The sequence below is a fragment of the Electrona antarctica genome (genome assembly GCF_951216825.1).
Source record: "Electrona antarctica genome assembly, chromosome: 8".
Taxonomy (NCBI): Eukaryota; Metazoa; Chordata; class Actinopteri; order Myctophiformes; family Myctophidae; genus Electrona; species Electrona antarctica.
The window spans coordinates 29,675,921-29,698,263 of NC_136789.1; the positions used below are offsets into that span (position 1 = coordinate 29,675,921).

General features: G+C 43.5%; 1 protein-coding gene and 1 long non-coding RNA gene across 2 annotated transcripts in view; both read left to right on the top strand.

The window, feature by feature from the left end:
• The window catches only part of LOC306928339, a 96,352-nt gene that overhangs the window by 35,495 nt on the left and 38,514 nt on the right, over positions 1–22,343 (top strand). The window lies entirely within an intron of this gene.
• The window catches only part of mark4a (MAP/microtubule affinity-regulating kinase 4a), a gene marked incomplete at its 5' end in the record, with an annotated part of 54,888 nt that overhangs the window by 28,438 nt on the left and 4,107 nt on the right, over positions 1–22,343 (top strand). Inside the window, 11 exons of the mRNA XM_079507944.1 lie at positions 1,153–1,223; positions 2,106–2,162; positions 2,943–3,179; positions 7,296–7,415; positions 8,417–8,516; positions 10,152–10,261; positions 11,073–11,265; positions 13,245–13,486; positions 14,094–14,191; positions 16,006–16,290; positions 22,028–22,072. Coding sequence (XP_079364070.1) covers positions 1,153–1,223; positions 2,106–2,162; positions 2,943–3,179; positions 7,296–7,415; positions 8,417–8,516; positions 10,152–10,261; positions 11,073–11,265; positions 13,245–13,486; positions 14,094–14,191; positions 16,006–16,290; positions 22,028–22,072 — 1,558 coding nt within the window. The remainder of the gene's footprint in view (positions 1–1,152; positions 1,224–2,105; positions 2,163–2,942; positions 3,180–7,295; positions 7,416–8,416; positions 8,517–10,151; positions 10,262–11,072; positions 11,266–13,244; positions 13,487–14,093; positions 14,192–16,005; positions 16,291–22,027; positions 22,073–22,343) is intronic.

The window sequence follows — 22,343 nt, forward strand, 5'->3', positions numbered from 1 at the left end:
TCTATAGTTTTTATTTGTTGACGAAATTGTCAATATAGTTAGTCTTATAGTTTTAGTCATCACAGCTTAGTTTTCATTTAGTTTCCATTTAGTTTTTGTCAAAAGGTAGTCGACGAACATTTTTTAGTCTTAGTTTTAGTCGACAAAATCAACACTGGTGATATTGTGGCTCTGTACTATTCCCTCTATTAGATTTGGAAATCAGAGGCAAAACAGATCTACAGATCTACAGATCTACAGATCCACAGCACACATACGCACATTTGTTTAACCCATTTTGACCTGAGATCAGATTCTAAAAATGTCTTTCTTTATACATCCTGACAGTTTTCTGAAAAAGCTATGTTTCTATGTCAGTCGTTCTTCGATTTTTCAAAAATAGCAGACCTACAAGCTCGTAGCGCGCCACTCGGTGGCGCGCTACGAGCTTGTAGATCTGCTATTTTTCAATAGCTAAAGCATAACATAATGCTAACACCAAAAGGGGTTCCCGCCCAAAATGGGTTATTTCTTTAGAAACATTTTCATAAAAACAACCCTTAACACTGTCCATTTAATGTTACATAATTGTTCGTTGCTGTTGGGAGGAAACCTCATAACTCCATTTTTGAGGTTTTTGATTTTTCTTTTGGCATAAATCAGTGCTATTGAACACCCTTTACGTCTGTGTGTTGAAAAAAAATATTGAACCAATGGAAAGTATTAAAAAACGCTTTGGAGAAAACCTCTTAACTCCATTGGACCCTCAAACTGTCTGCTAAAGCAACTAACTCCACCACCTCTCCCCCTCTCATGCAAGTAATTGACAATATATAAACTCACAACACCAACTTTGATGGGGCTGTATTGCTTTGTTTTGAAAATATATGGTTTTCGTAATTTCCTGAAAAATGAACAATTTGGAGTTAAGAGGTTTCTTCCCGACAGCAGAGATATAATATAATTATTGTACATAATTGTATAATTGTAAATTAATTCACAAGACTCCATATACTGTAAGTCAATATTGCACAAATGTTCTATGATCACATTGTAAGCTCAAGTTATAGCGTGCAACGTGGGTGATGTCAGCAAATAATTAAAATAATTTGTTTATAATACTTAAACCTTAGTAGCCCAATTTCATTGGCTCTTATTCCACCTCCAATTCAGGTGAAGTGTTTGACTACCTCGTATCTCATGGGAGAATGAAGGAGATCGAAGCCAGGGCCAAATTCCGCCAGGTAGGTCCTCCTCACTGTCATTCAATGTCTTGGAAACCGCCAGGGGGGGGGGGGGGGGGCACGGTGGCACAGTCGCTAGTGCTGTCGCCTCACAGCTAGAATGTCCTGGGTTCGATTACCGCTGGGGACGCTGTGGGCACTGGGTGCGTGTCCTCTCCTCCGCGTCATCAGTGCCCATACCCGAGGCGGGGTTGGCGAAAGGGCCTTTCTGTGTGGAGTTTGCATGTTCTCCCTGTGTCCCTAGGGTAGGTATACCCTCACATGTTCTCCCCATGTCCCCTAGGGTAGGTACCCTCACATGTTCTCCCCGTGTCCCCTAGGGTAGGTACCCTCACATGTTCTCCCCGTGTCCCCTAGGGTAGGCACCCTCACATGTTCTCCCCGTGTCCCCTAGGGTAGGTACCCTCACATGTTCTCCCTGTGTCCCCTAGGGTAGGTACCCTCACATGTTCTCCCCGTGTCCCCTAGGGTAGGCACCCTCACATGTTCTCCCCGTGTCCCCTAGGGTAGGTACCCTCACATGTTCTCCCCGTGTCCCCTAGGGTAGGTACCCTCACATGTTCTCCCCGTGTCCCCTAGGGTAGGTACCCTCACAAAAAACATGCAGTAATCCTGGTCTCTAAACTCCCTAATGGAGGGGAAAGGAACTGGTCGGAATAACGTGTTCCTTCCACACACTACGTCCGGCCTGTGAAACTCTCCCCTGTCAGGTGAAAAGAAGCAGCTTGGACTCCTCATGCATAGAAGGAAGCATGAGGTCAGTCCGCTGCGTTCGTGGGAATTGTGGGATAAAACATTTTAAAGAAAAAGAAATGTCTTGGAAACAGTGTTAAATGAACACTGAGGCCCCTGACCTCTTGGAGTGTTCTCCTCATCTTCCAGATTGTGTCTGCTGTCCACTACTGCCACCAGAAGAATATTGTCCACAGAGATCTAAAGGTGAGATATGTCATTTAATGGAGGTTTTAAAATGCTGATGATTTTATTTTAATCTACAAAATATATAGGCCTAATCCATGTATGTGAAAAGGGGCTGTACTAGACATGAAACGATATATATCGTAAATCAATTTAAATCGATATAAATCCAGACGATATTAATCGATTTAATAAAACATTTAAATCGATTTTCAAAAACAAAACAAAACATATAAACCTTTTTTTATTTCATTTTTTTAAGTGGGCTAGTGAATAATGCTGTGTGTGAAATGTGAGCTTTATGAATTGCATTGATCATGCTTTGATCATATTCCATCATATTCGAGTGTGGGAGTCCATGCAGTCCCTTTAGTAGAGCACTGCAGAGGGGAGCTGTGTGTCTGTGACTGTGCCCAGGTGATTGTCGTTGATGCTCGTTAATGCATCAAGGAAGACAATTATGTTTCTCCACTGTCAAATAGGTCTATTTAATCTATCCTAAAATGGCATCAAAGAAAGCTTTTTTTTTGTTAACCCGGAGCTAATTTCTAAACAAGTAAGCATGTTTACAGTTGTTGCACAGAAACTACTACCTTCCCTCTTCTCCATTTACGCACCTCCCTTTTTCCTCCAACCTCTCTTCTCATCCTCTCCCCCTGTTTGTCACGTAACCCCCACCCCCCCTACTCCGTATCGCTACTCGCATGTCACGTAACCCCCACCCCCCCTACTCCGTATCGCTACTCTTATGTCCCGTAACCCCCACCCCCCCTACTCCGTATCGTTTCTCACATGACTCAGGCGGAGAACCTTCTGCTTGACGCCGATGCCAACATCAAGATCGCCGACTTCGGCTTCAGCAACGAGTTCACACTGGGCAACAAGCTGGACACGTTCTGTGGCTCGCCACCCTATGCTGCTCCGGAGCTGTTCCAGGGCAAGAAGTACGACGGGCCGGAGGTGGATGTCTGGAGCCTTGGGGTCATTCTCTACACGTTGGTCAGTGGCTCGCTGCCCTTTGACGGGCAGAACCTCAAGGCAAGTGGAAAGAGACGGGCTCGTATGCAATGAGGTTGTTGTTTTTCTTCAAGCATAATTAGTTTGTGCCTCAATTGTTGATAGCAGAGAAATGCAGTAGTTGTTAATTAGTCAGTTAGTTAGTTAGTTTCATTTATTGTCCACGTGTTGAAATGTGTCAGTAAAAACAAACAGCAAGTTCAACAACAGCAACAAACAATTATTTTCATGGCAAAAATGCAGGACAACAAACAGTGGCAAATACATTAAAAAACAAATCTAGCGAGACATGGTATCATTTAGTGCCTTAATGGCATTAGGAATGAAGGAATTTTTAAAGATGTTACGGTTAGCTCTTGGTACTTTGTACCGTCTACCAGAGGGAAGTAGTTTGAACTCCCTGCAGAGTGGATGAAAGGAGGTCATTTGCTATCTTGACAGCTTTTTTTTCCTCGAAGTTCTTCCTTGTAGATACAACTTAATTGTTTCTGTCTCTTCCAGCGACGGCTCCAGAAGGGGGGGCTAATGAGGGGGGGCTAATGAATCTTGGTTTACATAGAAGTCAGTCAATTGGGCTTGTTTTGAGGGGGAGGGGGGGGGGGGGGGGGGGCTTAGGGAGGCTAAGCCTCCACCAGAGGGGGCTAAAGCCCCTCCCTGGAGCCGTCCCTGGTCTCTTCCAAATGATTTTTGAGGCTAGGAGCTTGCTTCTTCCTTTTACATTAAGATTGCCATACCACATTGCCATGTTAAAAGTCAGATTTACAACATACAAGGCTACAGCTTATGGTTCTACCAGGCTAGCTACAGTTATGCTCTTTGGGAAAAATAGCCGAGTCACAGGCAAAGCCACATCATTAAGCAGTTTATTAGCATTGCTGTGAACTCTCACTCAATAATTAACGACTGTTTCATTCAAACAATGATGGCCCCGCAGCCACAGCTTTACAAATTATATCAACGTCATGAAATGGCTTTATTGCTAACGTTTTCTTTGCTACGTTTAGCTCAGAAAATGCAGGGCTGTGTTTTTGGGGAATCAAACAGGTGAATGAAATCAAGATTAATTTATGCTCACAACGGGTCTAGCAGTGTCATCACATGAGTACGTTTGCGTCTACAAGAAGTAATTACATTTTTACTTTTAGGGGACTTTTAACATAAGAATACACTAAACATGTATAATACTAATTGGGCTCTAATGATAGATATGTCCTCATTAGGGCCACGGGTATGCTGATATATGTGACTAGATTTGATTGAGGGACTGCCATTGGATTTTTTTGAATTTTTGTTTTTTCATGTCATGTGAAAGCAAGGAATCATAGCTTCAAATTGACATATTGGTTGTTCAGTTTGACCAACCAGTTTTGGAGATATGGCTTATAGAGTAATGTCTTGCAGAGAAACAGTGAGTTGAGAAAACAGGCTTGAAAGGTTCACTTATGTGGACTCTAACATTACACCTAGCTACATGTTTATGCATTTATTTCATATTTTTATGAATATATTCGATTTCAGCTCTGACACTTATTTCAGACATGCTCTAGTATGTGAAGAGTGTGCTATTAACTCATTAAAAAAAATAAAAAAAATAAAAAACGGGGGTTTTCTCCTCTGGTGAAAAGCTGGAATTTGTGCGATGGCACATATATGTGCGATGGCGATATATTTCCTCTATTATTAAGGTTATTTTTGCAGTCAGTTTGTATTGGTGGTGGTGGGGGTCGCAAGACATGGCCAAAGCATTTCCGGGGGTCCCCAGCCAAAAGCGTTGAGAACCCCTGCTGTAGATCATGATCAGCTCATTGGTCTTGTTGACATTGAGAGAGAGAGTGAGAGAGAGAGGTTGATCTCCTGACACCATAATGTCAATGATCTGACCTCGTCCCTGTAGGAAGACTTGTCGTCCTTGACAATCCGCCTGCCCATCGCTGTTGTCACTATACTTGACATTGACATTGGAGCTGTGCGTGAGCGGCCTAGCAGTTGCATGGCAGTAGAAGAGGACTCAGTCAGCACACAGCCCTAAGGCTGGTGGTTCTCAACCTGTGGGTCCTCCTGACTCCCAGGGGGGTCCCCACATGACTTTGGCGGGCCGGGCCATTATTTGGTTACAGTTCCTGTCGAGCATGTTAGAGAGAGAGAGAGAGAGAGAGAGAGAGAGAGCGTACTGTATCACCACACAGTGCAGCCATTGAATGTTCTGAAATCCTGACGGTTTCATCGTAAGATGTATAGCCTTTGATTGCATTTGAATAAACCCATATTTGATACACATACTGTAAGCAGGCTATCACCCACATGTTACTGATGATAGAGAATGTAATGACAATCTCACAATCTCTTAATTTAAGTTCCGCCGCGCAGTGTTACACATGAACTCTGCAGCCGCACTGAGGCACTTGGGCATTATTACACGACGTCCGCCTCTCTCTCTCCATATCGTTTGATAGAGGCATATACAAATCATGATTTATACACCTAATGATAACAGACACTTCACAGATTACAGACAACTTTGATTTATAAAATATCCGCATAGAATTGGCTGAGTAATATATGGCCCGAGTTAAACTACCGGTGTCTACAACCAAGATTTATTTTTGGGATGTCTCGCACCGAGAATAGCAGACCTACAGGCTACAAGTATCGACCCCGTGGCACGCTGTGAGCTTGTAGATCTTCTATCTTTGGCGCAGGACAACTTCATTCCATAAAATATACAGTCAGTGGTGTGCACAGACATTTAGAGGGGCAGGTTCTCAAGTGAAAAAAGGGCACCTTGTGCAGCGCGTGGAACCGGCCGGTTGCCTTAATAGTGTGAGATTTATAGATTTTGGGGCCTAAATAATACATTAGAAGTTTTTTTACAAGAATTGATCAATGTCACCATGGTTTCAAAATTTCACATGAAAAGTGCTCTAGCACCCCCTAGTGTCTATCTGTGCACGCCACTGTACACAGTAAATGAGGGTGAAGAGACAGCAAATAATAGCTCCGGCGTTTAAATGGACCGGGGCATTTAGTACGCAAAATATGCAAAACAAAGACCCCTGCTGGTTATTAGGTAGTTGACGAGTATTTGCGGTAGGGCTACAATTTGGAAATGTACGGTACATAACCCTAGCGTGACGTCATACTGAACATGGTGTGTAAGTCACAAATTAATGCTACCTCTAATGACAAGTTAACACTGGCTAAGTGTTAACTGTGTCAAGGCAGAATCCTTGTATGTTGTATTTCGTTCCGTGAACTGAACGCAAGTTTTTATTCGGGGCAAAGGTTCTCATTTTCTAAAGTAGGAGCTAGTTTTGGCACTATACTGTCGATTTTGTTGATGAGGAGCATGTTAAATTGGCCTACTGACATGCCATAAGAAGCTTTCAAATTAATCTTATGGAAGAAAAAAGTAACATCTGTATTTCTTTAACTGGCTTCATAACAAGTAGATTCAAGTCTTGTTCTCATTGCTCTTGTTCCACTCGGTGGCGCGCTATGAGCTTGTAGGTCTGCTATTTTTGAAAAATGACTGACGACTGACATAGAAACATAGCTTTTTCAGAAAACTGTCAGGATGTAGAAGACATTTTTAGAATCTGATCTCAGGTCAAAATGGGTTAATGTACAGGTTTAATGTTTGTCTTTCCTAGACAAACATTAAGAGTTTAATGTTTGTCTTTCCTAGACAAACATTAAGAGTTTAATGTTTGTTTCGTCACTGTTTGTTTTGTCCGTCACTGAGCAAATCGGCATACGATGTTATGTTATGATGATGGATAAAGTGGGTGTGATCACTTCACACGGGTGTGATTTTTATTTCTATACCTTAGCATTAGAGATGTAACGTTTTTTTTGGAACGTGATTGACAAGGGCACGGTGGCTCAGGGGTAGAGTGGCTGGATGGTAACCGCAAGGTCGCCAGTTCGAACCCAGAGTTAGTGTCGAAGTGTCCTTGAGCAAGACACTGAACCCCTAATTGCTCCCGATGTGCTGGTTGGTGCCTTGCATGGTTTCCGCCGCCATCGGTGTATGAATGTGTGTGTGTGTGAATGGGTGAATGTAATGCAAAATGTATGTGAAGCGCCTTGGATAAAGGCGCTATATAAATGCACCATTTACCATTAAACGGCCCACAGGAACTGAGAGAGCGGGTGCTGAGAGGGAAGTACCGCGTTCCCTTCTACATGTCCACCGACTGCGAGGGGATACTACGGCGATTCCTCGTCCTCAACCCCACCAAACGCTGCACCCTAGACGTAAGAAGGGGCATAAAAACAACTATACTTATGTCACACTGTGTAGTCCTTAAACCCCTTTTGGTGTTTTAAAGCATTATGTTGTACTTTAGCTATTGAAAAATAGCATATCTACAAGCTCATAGCTACGAGCTTGCAGGTCTGCTATTTTTGAAAAATCGTGAAAATGTAGGGCAAATCTTTGAATATATATATATATTCTTGAGCAAACGTTTTTAACTCAAATCTTCTGGGGGGGTCACTGGAACAACATATTTTCAGATGGGGGTCGGCGGCCAATTACATATACTGTAGTTTCTGGGGTCCTTGACATGAAATATTGAGCACCACTTATATAGAAACATAGGTATTTCAGAAAACTGTCAGGATTTAGAAGCCTTTTTTTAAAATTTCGACATCAGGCCTAAATCCCAGAAATGAATTAGCAACGGGTTCCTCCGCCAGATGCCCAAATGACCAAAGGGTTTTTCCCAATTCATGCAGAAAAGAAGGTCTGTGGATAAGATAACACAAGTTTCATGTTTTCCACACAAATTACACCTGTTAAAATATCTCAACCGTGAAATTCCAAGCTGCTAGATTTTAATTTAATGTATGGTTTAAGTAGTAATAGTAAAAGTGTGTGTTTGGGTTGATTATCTTTGTGTGCTACGTTGAAATTGAAAATCTTCAGTGGGGAACCCTTTAAAGGAGAATTCCGGAATAAAATTCATTAATTCAAGTTTTATTTATTCTCGAAATTACACTAGTAGAGTAATCTGATCTCAGGTCAAAATGGGTTAAATAAATACCTTTTGACAAGCCTATGGAGAAAATGAACGGGCATTCACTTCTGGGTCTCACGTGGTCATGAAAGGCGGCGGGACTGAAAGGGGGCGTGGCTGAAAGGGGGCGGGGCTGAAAGGCGGCGGGACGGCGACGCTCTGTTCCAGGAAGACTGTGTAAAGTGAAACTCAGCGCCTGCTCTCTGTATCTAATCCAGACTGTTTTGTCGTCCACAGCAAGTGATGAAGGACAAGTGGATAAATTCAGGGTACGACTCGGCAGATCTGAAGCCTCACATAGAGCCTGTGGAGGACTATAGTGATGCAAGTCGCATAGGTGAGTCCTTGATTGATTGATTGATTGATTGAAGTATTTATTAACAGATTGGAGAATTACAGTACATTTCAAGCACAACTCAATACAAAACTGTTAACGAGTGTGGACGACACCATAAAGCATTACACTTAGCATTACTCTATTTTGAGTGCCTTCAGTCGCAGCCTCCATCTTGGCTCTGCAGTGTATTAGTGTAGACCTACACATGTCACATGTCATTATGTCACATTATGTCATATGACATACTGCTTCTTTCGTCATTCACATGCCAACGTCTGGCTTTTGTGTGTGACGTCATGTGACAGTCAAGTCTATGGACTTTTTATGTTTGTCTTATTCATGCCCCCCCGCCCCCCTTTTAAGCATGTGTTTTGACGGGGCTTGATATCGTTGTAATGGCAGATTTTACACTTTGGTTGCATGCTGAAAATAGCAGATCTACAAGCTCACAACGCTAGCATGCAACCTAGCATAAAACTGGATCTATTGTCCTCTAGTCCCTCCCTAACATTTTAGTCTAGTTTTTAATGTGTTGACGAAATTGTCAATATATTTAGTCATAGTTTTAGTCGTCATAGATTCGTTTTTATTTTGGTTTTATTTCGTTTTTTGTCAGTGAAAAAGGGTACTCGACGAACATTTTTCGCCTTAGTTTTAGTCGACGACAACGGCACTGCTTAGGATGTACTGTAGTGGAACAACAATTGGAACATAGAGACGGCACCGGATTCCTCCTCCCATCCACTTGCATTAACCGTTTGACCGCTACCATTATTCAATCCCTCCGCCGCGTCCTGCCAGGGTTTTATCGCGGGTGACACTTACTTTGAAGAGCCAAATATCCGTAATCAAATTTTACTATGAAACCATTCCGTGTGTGTTGACGAAGCTGGTGCTTGTTCTCTCGGTCGGTGGTGGAAAAAGTGGACCGCGAGTATCACAGCGCCTGCTACAGGCCGTTGAAAACGCTTGTCTGGGACAAAGCGACCCCTGCAATGTCGCTTCTGGAGATAAAGCCGTCTGAAAACAGCAGGCAATGTAAGTGGATGCGCGCGCATCTTCAAAATGGCCGCGGCCATTGGCTCAGATGCATAACAGAGCTAACGAACGGTAGCTTTTAATACGATCGTATTAAAACATGCATTAAATAATACATCACTGTTAAAACTTTTTTTAAACTGTTCGGCACCGTACGCTATTCTACGTGTCTATGTTCCTGGCAGGCCTCGTGTTAAGTTGCTCAAAAGCACATGAGGCGATTTCACTCCTCCTTCCGGGTAGGAACAGAGTGCATTCTGGGATGGATTGGACCCAAACACATGAACGCGCTGGCCGTTGACTATCATTGCGCCGTTTGCGCGCGTTCACGTATGAAACATTCGTTCACGTGTCATGGACCCCAATAACATGAACGTGCGCAATGATAGTCAACGGACCAGCGCTGGCGCGAGCTGCAATGACAGATTCGGCCACTATGTCCATTTCTCCTCAGGGTTTCCTCCGGGTGCCGTCTCTATTAATATATACTCTAAGAGTACAACATACTTTGTTTGTCTTGTTTCCCCTCAGAGGTGATGGTTGGAATGGGGTTCACACCAGAGGCGGTCATGCTTTGTTTGTCTTGTTTCCCCTCAGAGGTGATGGTTGGAATGGGGTTCACAACAGAGGAGATCAAGGATGCTCTGCTTAATCAGAAATACAATGAGGTCACCGCCACCTACCTACTGCTGGGCCTCAAAAACGAGGTAAGCTGCAGAGATTAAAATAGGGTGCATTTTGTATCCCAAAACGCAGTTTATAGTTAATAAGGGACACAATAAAACAACGACCTCTGCATCCACGGGATGCACTACTGTACTACTGTACTGTTTTTTATTCTAGTTTATTTTGCTAGCTTTAGTCCCACTTCAACGTGACGTTGAAGTGGGACTCATAAAATGTCCCTGGGACTCTAAAAGACCATCCCTGCATCCCGGGACTCATTACATTGAAAGAAATACAGTTGAGTTACAGACCCATAATGTGTCCATTTGGTTCCTACTGGTAAGCAGTGATGTAAATAGGTTTTCAATGTAATGAGTCCCGGGATGGTCATTTTATGAGTCCCACTTCAACGACATTAGGAGTCATATTTTGCCATTTTTTACAAATTGCAGCATTTAACTACCATTTCATTTGATATGGTTATAATGTGGTTATATTCTTGTAGAAAACAGAAGAAGAAATGATTACTAACATTCACTGTTCTGTTCTCCAGGACGGCAGTGAGGCCCGCTCCGCCAGCAGCCTGTCCCTGGCCCGGGTGCGACCCAGCCCCATCACCAACGAAACTAACATTCACTGTTCTGTTCTCCAGGACGGCAGTGAGGCCCGCTCCGCCAGCAGCCTGTCCCTGGCCCGGGTGCGACCCACAGCCCCATCACCAACGGAACTAACATTCACTGTTCTGTTCTCCAGGATGGCAGTGAGGCCCGCTCCGCCAGCAGCCTGTCCCTGGCCCGGGTGCGACCCAGCCCCATCACCAACGAAACTAACATTCACTGTTCTGTTCTCCAGGACGGCAGTGAGGCCCGCTCCGCCAGCAGCCTGTCCCTGGCCCGGGTGCGACCCAGCCCCATCACCAACGGAACCAACAAGCACCCCTCGACGACGGCCACGGGCTCCTCGTCCTCGTCCTCCTCGTCCTCACACAGCAAGACCCAGCGCAGCGCCTCCACCTACCACAGGCAGCGAAGGCACAGCGACTTCTGTGAGTTCTTTGTTTTTGCTACTGCAGGGCCAATGCTAACGGAGCTAATCGAATACTGTATACCAGGGCTGCCCAAAAGGTAGATCGCGATCTACCAGTAGATCACAAAGGCTGTGCAGCTAGACCACATGGCATGCCCCTAAATAATATTTAATTTAAATATATTAAAAAAAACTATTTGTGGCATCTGCCACTTGAATTGAGGTGACTTAATTGTGCCTGTCCTCACAAACCAACAATGCAATACTTTGTTTTCAAGAGTTGCTGTGCACAAAAACATCAGTAGCATTACAAATTAAATACAAAAACCCCTACCTATTCCATTTCTCCCCCTCTATTTCCCATTCCAAGTGCATTTGTCCCATGTGTAACACCAGCTCTGCTATTCCAAAGCCCCTTCAGATACATATTTAAACTATTTTCAGCAATGGTTTAATAGTTTTTGTTGATGGGTAGATCTTATTGAGCTGGTCATTTTGAAAGTAGCTCTCAAGTCAAAAAAGTGTGTGCACCTCTGCTGTATACGTATATATACTATACACATAAAAGTTGTGTCTGTCGTCTGTGGCTGTGATGAATGGGACAGCTTTCGGGATACTGTACTTATATCCCATAGAAAAAGTACTGGATATTCATTACATGTTCATAAGACTACTTGGAAGATGTTGAAACTACTTGCCCTGCATGTGTTCCTGCCCACCCATATAAGCCTGTATATAAATATAATCCTAATCCCAACCCATGGACACTATTGGTACATACAATCCAGTATATCCACATTAACCCATTTTGGGTGATGGGAACCCCTTTTGGTGTTTTAAGCATTATGTTATGCTTTAGCTATTGAAAAATAGCAGATCTACAAGCTTGTAGGTCTGCTATTTTTGAAAAATCGTGAAAATGTGGCACAAATCTTTGAATATATATATATATATATATATATATATATATATATATTATATATTATTTCAGAAGACTTTTTTTTTATTTCGACGTCAGGCCTAATTGGGTTAACATGTGCTGTATATCCTGTGCATATCCATGTACACATGGGGATATATATATATATATATATATATATATATATATATATATATATACACTGTATTCTCACTTTTTGCATTGATTGCACTTCTAGCTCCATTATGCAAATAGTGCTCGCTACTAGGCCCTACTGTACATGTATTCTGTATGTTTGTGTGTGTGTTTATGCAGTTTTTATCATGCTTTGCACTTGCCCATACTAAGCAGTCTGTTAGTGCTGTAACAGCACTGAAAGCCATTCCACTGATACAGGCAGTGTTGTTTTAGTCATTATTATAGTCTCTTGAAACGTTTTCATTTAGTTTTAGTCACATTTTTGTGTTTAGTCTAGTTTCAGTCGACTAAATTTACAGTTGATTTAGTCGGCTAAAATGTATTTTGGCGGGCCTTGATGCCGTAAATTGGGGTCCCAGAGATAGAAATCCCATTACATGGTGGTCCGTAGCCTAATGCAGGTCAAACTGCGGGTCCTTGAAATTAAACGTGTTGAGAATCACTGCTAGAGCCATAAAAATCTTCTCTTATGGGGGTCCGTGGCATGTCTTTTCAAATGGGGGTCCACGGGCTAATTAGTGTCAATTTGGGGGTCCTTGACATGAAAAGGTTTGGGAACCACTGCTTTACACTGGTCTTTATTATGCTAACATTTCAAGTCGTACGATTTGTCACACACGTTACCGCAGTGAAATTTGTTCTCTGCATTTGACCCATCTCTTGGAGCGGTGAGCTGCAGCCGTGCCGCGCTCGGGAATCATTTGATTAGTAGATTTGACCCCCTCCCCAATCCAACCCTTGATGCTGAGTGCCGAGCAGGGAGGTTTTTACAGTCTTTGGTATGACCCTGGCCCGGGGGATCGAACCACCGACCTCCCAGTTTTCAGGGCGGACACACTAACCACAAAGGCCACTGTCTGTCTGGTGTTTCCTCCTCCAAGGTGGGCCCTCCATGCCGGTCATGCACCCCAAGCGGAGCCCCACCAGTACGGGGGACAGGGAGCTGAGGGAGCCGGGCCGCATGCCGTCCCGTAAGGCCAGCTGCAGTGTGATGGGGAGCCACAGCCTGCCTCCCTCCAGCCCCATGGTCAGCAGCGCCAACAACCCCAACAAGTCCGAGATCCCTGACCGACGCAAAGAGATGACTGCCACCACAGTGAGAGAGAGGGACAACTACAGTATGGTATGGCTTCTTTTTTTAATGTTTTTTTAAAAGAAGTGTTTTTGTCTTTTCTGCCTTTATTGATAGTATCAATGAATTAATGAATGAACAATGAATTAACCCATTTTGACCTGAGATCAGATTCTAAAAATTCTTCTACATCCTGACAGTTTTCTGAAAAAGCTATGTTTCTATGTCAGTCGTTCTTTGATTTTTCAAAAATAGCAGACCTACAAGCTCGTAGCGCGCCACTCGGTGGCGCGCTATGAGCTTGTAGATCTGCTATTTTTCAATAGTTAAAGTATAAATAATGCTAACACCAAAACGGGTTCCCGCCCAAAATGGGTTAATGAATGAATGAATGAATGAATGAATGACATAGTTATTTTCATGTCATGCCACTTTGGCCCATCCCATATGGGTGCCGCGCTACGAGTGGCGCGCTACGAGTGGCGCGCTACGAGCGGCGCGCTACGAGCGGCGCGCTACGAGCGGCGCGCTACGAGCTTGTAGGTCTGCTATTTTTGAAAAATCGTAAAAATGCGGCACAAACTTTTGTATTATTATTTTGACGCCTGGCCTAAATGGGTTAATTAACCTTTTGTCTTGATCTTTGACCCCTCTATAGAATAACATCCCTGGAAGCGCCATGACCCGCCGGAATACATACGTGTGCACGGACCGCTCTGGCACGGACAGGCTGCTGCAGAACGGCAAGGAGAACAGGTACGTGGAGGGGATTTTATTAACCCATTCTGACCTGAGATCAGATTCAAAAAATGTCTTCTACATCCTGACAGTTTTCTGAAAAAGCTACGTTTCTATGTCAGTCGTTCTTCGATTTTTCAAAAATAGCAGACCTACAAGCTCGTAGCGTGCCACTCGGTGGCGCGCTATGAGCTTGTAGATCTGCTATTTTTCAATAGCTAAAGCATAACATAATGCTAACACCAAAAGGGGTTCCTGCCCAAAATGGGTTAAATACTGTGGGGTCCGGGGACCCCCAGGGGTCCTTGAGGGGGATAAATGATAGTTAGGAGCCATTTGGCCTCTTATGGGTCTGTAACTCTGAGAGTGTAAAAATGTTGTACACTCTCAGAGTTAAATTAACATAGATTTTACAATGTAAAATTGGGGGTAAATGAAACTGGGGGTCCTTGACAATAAAATGGTTGAAAATCACTGTTAGAGCCGTAAAAAAAAACTTCTCTTTTTGGGGTCCTTGGCATATATTTTCTAATGGGGGGTGTCAATTTGGGGGTCCTTGACATGAAATAGTTTTTGGAACCATAATATGTGACTATTGATTCCTTATAGGCCAGCTAACGTTAGCGAGTCAGGCTGTGAATCTTTGGGTGTCCCACGATTCGATTCGTTTCCGATTCTTGGGGTCACGATTCGATTAAAAATCCAAAAACGATTGATATTTTTCCAGATTCAAAACAATTTTCTATTCAAAATGATTCTCGATTCAATACATAGGATTTCATCACAACATTCTACTCCAGTCTTGAACTGAAGTGACTACAGTAACTTGAAAATGACTGAAGACATGATGTTTACTGTGATTTTTGGAAGTTATGAATCAATTTTGAATCGTTCATAACGGAATCGCGATTTTAATTCGAATCGATTTTTTTTGACACCCCTATTAGCCACTTTCCTCTAATAATAGTGTTCCTGAAGAAACAGTGTGGGCTCGAGTGGCTCTGTAACTTGACGATGATGAATGATGTCCCTGTTCTTCACATACGTTGTCATGCATGTCCAAATTCAATGTTGGTTTGACAAGTAATCCTCCTTCCCAAATCTGTCCTCCAGGGACCCCCATAAGAGAAGATTTTTACGGCTCGTCTATACCAGAGATTCTCAACTTGTTTAATTTCAAGGACCCCCCCCCCAGTTTGACATGCATGCACTAGTCTACGGACCCCCCATTTAAACCCATTTTAGGCGGGAACCCCTTTTGGTGTTAGCATTAATTATGTTATGCTTTAGCTATTGAAAAATAGCAGATCTACAAGCTCATAGCGCGCCACCGAGTGGCGCGCTACGAGCTTGTAGGTCTGCTATTTTTGAAAAATCGTGAAAATGCGGCACAAATCTTTGAATATATATATTCTTTCAGAATACTTTTTTAGGTTAAAATGGGTTAAAGGGGCATTCCACTCATTTTCAACATTTTACTATGTCATTAATATGCCTTAGAGCTGTTGTGTGGAAATAATAAAAAAAGTTCCCCCATTCTGTGTTTCCTAGAACTAGAGGTCTGAAAAAAATCATTAACATGGTGAAACACATCTTGATGATGTCATCAAGATGTGTTTCACCATGTTAATGATTTTTTTCATAATTACAGTTCTAGGAAACACAAAATTGGGGGGACTTTTTATTATTTCCACACAACAGCTCTAAGGTATATTAATGACATAGTCAAATGTTGAAAATGGGTGGTTTTCCCCTTTAATGGCATTTCTATCTCTGGGACCTCCCAATTTATGTTGTGTGGTGGTGGTCTCTCTTGGTCCTCTCTCTCACAGTGCCCTGAGCCACCGCATGCCCACGGCCTCTCCGTCCACCCTCAGCATGGCCGGGGCGGGAGCCTCCTCGTCCTCCACCTCTGGGGACCGCTGCCGTCTCACCCGGGGCTCCACCATCCGCAGCACCTTCCACGGGGGCCAGCTGAGGGACCGCGTCCCGCCGACGTACGCCGCGCCGCCCACGTCCCCCACCCTGTCACACCACGAAGCCAGCCCGCTGCCTCACATCCGCACCCGGGCCACCTCCAACCTCTTCACCAAACTGACCTCCAAACTCACACGCAGGTATGAATAAACCCCCATTCACAAGACCCTGAGGACGATTCTACAAAAAATGTCTTCTAAATCCTGACAGTTTTCAGAAAAACCTCATGTTTCTACGTCAGTCTCAAACATTTTCATATTCCCAAAAATGACATGTAATTGGCCTCTGACCCCCCCCATCTGAAAATATGTTGTTCCAGGCACCCCCCTCCCCCACCAGAAGCAATGATTTGAGTTAAAAACCTTCGCTCTGAAAGAATATATATTCGAAAATTTGCTCCACATTTTCATGATTTTTCAAAAAATAGCAGATCTACAAGCTCGTAGCGCGGCATTCGGTGCCGCGCTATGAGCTTTTTTCAATAGCTAAAGTATAACATAATGCTTAAAACACCAAATGGGGTTCCCGCCCAAAATGGGATGAACTGGACGTCGTCACATGAGGCACAGCTTGGGCGCAGCAGCACAAACTTTTACAAAGTATTTCTATTGCCAATACCACTACTTATAAATGATGTTCTGAATGCTCACTTTTGTTTTCAATATTTGCTACTTTTATATTTGAGTTACAGTGTTACACCCCCCAGGCAGCAGACACTTCATAGCTCTCTGCGTACTGTATGTATGATTGAGCTGCTGAGCAGAAGATTAAATTGTTATATTATTAAGTGTCACTCTATGACAGAGGGGACATCAAAGATTAAATTTAACCATATGGTATCGTATCGCATGTTCTATTTCAACTTGGGTATATCCTGGCTGTACTTTAATGCCTACCATTATATGAGAGCTTTCTATAGGCTCGTACATAGTCTGGATTTTCGGTGGTGAGGTGACCACCGAACTACAACATGATGTCACTGAGGTGACCACCGAACTACAACATGATGTCACTGAGCCGCGGTGAAGAGCAAACCACCGCCAACCGCCCCAGCCCTTCTCTCTGTTTTTACTCACCACCGCTCAACGTTATTTCAGCTCCGGTGGTCACCTCACCACCGGAGCGGTGGTCACCTCGCCACCGGAGCGGTGGTCACCTCACCACCGAAGATCCAGACTATGAATGAGCCTTTAGAGCCCCACTCCCACCCCCCCCCCCACCATCACCACCCCACCACAGCTTCCAGTCATAACAATCTCATATGCCTAATCTTATCAAACCCCATCCTTGACCAATCAGCTCCTGCCGTGCCTGTTTTCCAACCACTCGCTCTCCTACGATTCAATTGTATTTTCTCCCCCATCCACTTTTCTCCCCCCCCCCCCCCCCCCCTCTCTCTCTCTCTCTCTCTCTCTCTCTCTCTCCATGCTTCTCTTCCTCCTATCCTCCCTGTCATTGCGTCGTCAGGGTCAACCTTGACCCTTCTAAGCGCCAGGGCTCTAACAAATCAGTCTCGGGTTGTACTCTTCCACAAGGATCCAAAACAGTTAGTAAGTTTCCCATGTCTCTCGCTTCTCTCTGTCGGCCTTGCGTTGCGTTGCGTGTCTGCCTGTTCATAGGAAAGTCTGCCATGCCTGCCTGAATATGCTGCTATGTGCATTTATCCAATAGTTTATTATTATCGTTCAGCATGACTTGTTTGTGTGTTCTCTATCGTCACTGGACTTTATGTGCAACATCCACTGTCTGCCTTCCTACCTCCTATACGTCTCTGTCTCTTTTTTGCTTCCAAGCATGGGGGAGTTTTGATTGATTGATTGAAATATTTATTAACAGTTTGCAGAATTACAGTACATTGCACAAACTCAATACAAAGGCTGTTAACTGTGAGTGGACGACCCAATTAAGCATTACACTTGTTTCCAATAGGGTCCACCATGTTCAATTCATCAAAACATTTAGAGATGTACAAGTAGACACTTCTATATAGACAAAGAACAGAACAGGAATTCATCATAATGGAGGTAAAAAGGGAAAAGAAACATATACAGTGAGGGGAAAAGGGCGGTGGGGGGGGATTCAGATTTTACGGGGGCCAGTTTCGAATTGCAGCCGTCCGTATAGGTGCCCTTTGAGAGCGGTTTTGAAGGAGTCAAGGGATTCGCATGTCTTAATGACTGTTGGTAGGGCGTTCCACGTTTTGGTGGCATAGGAGCGAAAATAATTTAGTAACACCACATTTGGTAGGCTAGTGTTTTTTTTTGGCAGCAAATTTCTATTTTAGTCTAGTCATAGTCTTTGGAATGAAACTTCATTCAGTTTTAGTCACCTGGAAGGTTTTAGTGTTAGTCTAGTTTTAGTCGACTAAATACCGTGAGATTTTAGTCGACTAAATCAACTGTAGATTTAGTAAAATGTGTTTTGGCGGGCCTTGATGCCGCCGTAATGGCTGATTTTACACTTACACAACGCGTCGCACTGCGACACGTTGTGAGCTTGTAGATCGGCTATTTTCAGCATTCAAACAAAGTGTAAAATGACTTGTACTGGATCTTTTGTCCACTAGTCCCTTCCTAACATAACGTCTTAGTTTTAGTCATCGTAGCTTAGTTTTCTATAGTTTCCATTTATTTTCGTCAGTGAAAAAAGGTATGGTAGGTAGGTTTGGTAGGCTAGTTTTGTTTGGCTCAGTGCCTCAGTGGATGGAGACCAGGGCTATCAAATACCCTTTGACCCCTTCCTTACCATCCTATGCATATATACCTGTTCAAATGTCGTGTTCACAATAGAGCGCCTAGAAGTCCTGACGTCACTCGCTCATCCCCTGGTTCACGGAAGTAATTTCTCTATGGAGAATAACATGGGCTCATCTTCAAATCGTCTCATATAAGCATTGTGGTCCCAAAATAAACAAACTGCCCCGGCGATATTGTCACTCATATTTGATACCGTCTGTTTCTAGCGAAAATGTAACAAATTCAGCAGCAGTAACATTAGCGTTTTTGTCAGTTGATTCTTCATATCCATATGAGTGAAACGGCTGGGATTCAAACACAGTTCTTATATGAGGCGATCTAAAAATCCCATTACAATGCAAATAAAAAGCACACGAACCCGTGGACTTAGCGCCCTCTACCGATATTGACGTCAGACGTGGGTGTTCTATTTCATTTAGTAGTTTGGGGGGTTTGTGGGTTTGTTGGGTCCGTGTTTTGTTAAAGTTGAGTCTTTGTTTTGTTCAAATTTGTTCATTTGTCTCATGTTGTTTCAAGCCTCATTTTGTTCCTTTGATGCTGTTCAAAGTTAAAGGAACATGTGAATCCATAAGATAATGTATGTCTACTACAATTCATAAGATAATGTACGTCTACTGCAATCCATAAGATAATGTACGTCTACTGCAATCCATAAGATAATGTATGTCTACTGCAATCCATAAGATAATATACTGCAATCCATCCATTTTATGTCAGTCGTTCTCAAACATTTTCACGTCAAGGACACCCAAGAATATATGTAATTGGCCGCCGACCCCCCCATCTGAAAATATGTTGTTCCAGGGACCGACCCCCCCATCTGAAAATATGTTGTTCCAGGGACCGACCCCCCCATCTGAAAATATGTTGTTCCAGGGACCGACCCCCCCATCTGAAAATATGTTGTTCCAGGGACCGACCCCCCCATCTGAAAATATGTTGTTCCAGGGACCGACCCCCCCATCTGAAAATATGTTGTTCCAGGGACCGACCCCCCCATCTGAAAATATGTTGTTCCAGGGACCGACCCCCCCATCTGAAAATATGTTGTTCCAGGGACCGACGCCCCAGAAGCAAAGATTTGAGTTAAAAACGCTCAGTCTGACATAATATATTCAAAGATTTGCGCCACATTTTCACGATTTTTCAAAAATAGCAGACCTACAAGCTCGTAGCACGGCACTCTGTGCTTGTAGATCTGCTATTTTTCAATAGCTAAAGCATAACATAATGCTTAAAACACCAAAAGGGGTTCCCTTTCTGAATGGGTTCTGAACAGAAGAGCAGGGAGACCAAATACAACCCAAGTTGTGTTGGTTACAGACAGTATATTGAATTAACACATTAACACACAGTACTCTACTAATACGGATTGTTTAAAAAAATAACATTTTTACTCGCACCAAAAAATGTTATGGATTGCAGCTTTTAACATCCGCATGCTGTGAAATGATAGCGAGCCAACACAGACAGACAGACAGGCCTCAGCCGTGGTGGGGTCACAGTTTAAAATGGATATGCTCTCAGGCCCGACTCACACCTTTCGATCTAGCATACAACATTGATGCATGCTAGATGCATGAGACTTATTGACTGATGCAAGCTCACAATGCATTTCCAATGGGAGTCACATGGTTTGACACAACATTTGTGTTGTACGGCTTTCGGCTGTGTTTCGACTGCCCCCCCCCCCCCCCCCCCCCCCACCCCCTCATACAACACAAATGTTGTGTCAAACCATGTTGTGACTCCCATTGGAAATGCATTGTGAGCTTGCATCAGTCAATAAGGCCTCACTCAGACCTTTAAAACATTGATGCATGCTTGTTGTATGAATGTTGTGAGTGTCATGGCCGCCCCAATGCATTTCCAATGGAAGTCACATGGTTTGTAGTCCACATTTTGGACTACAAGCTGTTGTATGGCTTTCGGCTGTGTTTCGACTTCGCCCCTCCCCCTCATACAACACAAGTGTTGTGTCAGACCATGTGACTCCCATTGGAAATGCATTGGGGCAAGCTGTGTCACACCCTTTGTATACAGCAAGCATACAGCAATCTGTTGTAAAGGTCTGAGTGAGGCCTAAGTCTCATGCATCTAGCATGCATCAATCTGTTGCGAAGGTGTGAGTCAGGCCTCACTCTGTGACCGTGATGTAGATGTTCTCCGTCTCCTCTGATATGAGCCTTTATATACCCTGATATGAGCCTTGTTGTTGTGGATTGGTTTGCGATGGTTGGTGGTTTTCACTTGGTTGCAGACATGTAGTCATTGTAGTGCACGGTGTGTTTGTTTGCAGGTTGCTTCTAAACTGTCCACTATAGTCTAGCAGCCCAGAGGTGGAAACAAGTATACTCAATTGTTTTACTCAAGTAAAAGTACCAATACTGCAATTTAGAACTACTCCGTTACAAGTAAAAAGTACGGAATTGAAAATGTACTTGAGTAAAAGTACAAAAGTATCGGCGTCAAAATGTACTTAAAGTACTAAAAGTAAAAGTACTCATATTGCAGAATGTCCCACTTCACAAGTTCAAAATGTGTACAAAGTCTATTGAAACTCGCAGATCTACAAGCTCACAATGCGTTGCGTTGCGACGCATTGTGAGCTTGTAGATCGGCTATTTTCAAATGGCCGAAATGTATAGGGTTGAAGTGGTTAATGTATGTTTTCTAATCAAAGGAGTAGGAAATTGGACATTTCTACTAAGTAAGCACTTAAGTAAACGTACTTAGTTACTCTCCACCACTGGTCTCTAGCCCTATATCTTCTAAACGGTCCACTGGTCTCTAGCCCTATGGCCTCACTCAGACCTTTAAAACATTGATGCATGCTTGTTGTATGAATGTTGTGAGTGTCATGGCCGCCCCAATGCATTTCCAATTAAAGTCACATGGTTTGTAGTCCACATCTTGGACTACAAGCTGTTGTACGGCTTTCGGCTGTGTTTCGACTGCCCCCCTCCCCCTCATACAACACAAATGTTGTGTCAAACCATGTGACTCCCATTGGAAATGCATTGGGGCAAGCTGTGTCACACCCTTTGTATACAACAAGCATACAGCAATCTGTTGCGACCGTGTGAGTCGCCCCTTAATCTTCTGCCTGTCTCTCGTACAGGGTCACAAATGAACCTGAGGGAATCAGCCGATTTGCGGTCACAAGGTCAGTGTTCTGGACGCGGCAACACGACAGTGTAACCAACGGGGTTGTTGTAACCCGGTCATCCTTCACAATGATTCATTTATATGTTGCTGTCGTAAACAATGGTGAAAAAGAGCCCATCTACTGTACAAACTCACAACATGTGTTACACGAATACATTACGATGCAGTGTGCATAGATCTGCTATTGTTGCTAATGTTTTGGTATCTCAAAATATTTCAGTTAAACATTTTTTACGGAAAAGTCCTTCTGCACACCTACACAGGACAGG